Genomic DNA, 1,371 nt, shown 5'->3' on the forward strand with positions numbered 1-1,371 from the left:
TTATGATGCCCATCTCAGAACCATCTTCTTATACAGGCTGCGTATTTTGGACATATTCAGGACGTATAGAACTGGGTTAAAGAGAGGCTGACAAGTGAGAAAATAAAGGGCTAAGAACATTCTCAGCACACCAGGAACTTGGGTCATGTCAAATCGACTCTCTAAGATTTCAATGGAAACACCAAAAGAGAAATTGATAACTGAAATAAGGTGAGGAGTACAGGTACTGACAGCCTTCTGCCGGGTCTGTTTGGATCCAGAAAAACACACCTTAAGGATCCTCATGTAGGTGTAGAGAATCACAGACAGAGGAACACAAACTGTGAGAAAAGTCATGAAAAGTTTATAGATGTTATTGACCCTGGGCTCTTTGCAAGCCAGTTTAATGATGGAGTTATTACCACAGTAAATTTTATCCATGATATTTCCACAAAGCTGCAGAGAGGAGCTTAAAATGATTGCACCCCCGACAGCTAAAAATGGTGGAAGCCAAGTAATGGACACCAGGAAGGCAATTTTCTGTGAAGTCATCAGTGAATTATACTGCAGAGGATGACAAATAGCAACATATCTGTCATAGGACATAACTGCTAAGCTGGTGAACTCTACAGTTCCATAAGTATAAACACAGAAAACCTGTAGGAAACAAAGAGGAGCAGAAATATTGTGAACATCAGAGAGGATGTGAAGCAGCATGAAGGGAAAAAAGCTTGTGCTGCTGTACAGTTCATTGACAAACAGGCTGCACAGAAACGTGTACATTGGTTCATGTAAGCTCCTGTTCACACAGATAACAACGATCAGTAGAACGTTAGAACCAACGATTAAAACATACAGAAACAGGACGATAAAGAAAGAGAAGTACTTCAATGAACCAGTGTCAATGTAGGCAGTTAGAGTGAAATATAAAACCTGAGTGGAATTTATTTTCATTCCTGCATTAGTTTTTAATTCAATCATAATTATGACTCAGTGGGTAAACTAATTGCCCAAAAAAATATCCATCTGTATAAAGAACTGAAAAAGTTAATTAAACTTAACAGTAACACAATATAAAAAATATAACTCAACGGAGTGTGTTTTCAGCAAAGCAAGAGGTGATCAATCAATTAACTGTGGAAAAGTCACACAACCAAAGGCAGCATCAATTTAGGACCTGTTATTCATGCTAAGGCAAATAACTGAGCTCAGCTCTGCTTCTGTCTCTCTTAAAGAGATGATCCAGAGAGACACTCCCAAACATTGATTGTGATGGAAACGGCAGTTCATTTTGGTTTACTGAATCACTAGAACCAGTTCATTACAAGGATTTACTCAAATGACTCGTTCATTTAATTAAAGTATACACACACACAAGCACACACACACAGC

General features: G+C 38.4%; 1 protein-coding gene across 1 annotated transcript; it reads right to left on the reverse strand.

Annotated features, from left to right (window-relative positions):
* Window positions 1-960, reverse strand: LOC119798226 (olfactory receptor 11A1-like). Its single transcript, XM_038307575.1, has one exon. It carries the CDS (start codon window positions 958-960, stop codon window positions 1-3), a length of 960 nt encoding a protein of 319 aa, XP_038163503.1.
* Window positions 961-1,371: the final 411 nt, after the last annotated feature.

Source organism: Cyprinodon tularosa, unplaced genomic scaffold (genome assembly GCF_016077235.1).
Source record: "Cyprinodon tularosa strain WSP-4 unplaced genomic scaffold, ASM1607723v1 ctg614, whole genome shotgun sequence".
Classification (NCBI taxonomy): domain Eukaryota; kingdom Metazoa; phylum Chordata; class Actinopteri; order Cyprinodontiformes; family Cyprinodontidae; genus Cyprinodon; species Cyprinodon tularosa.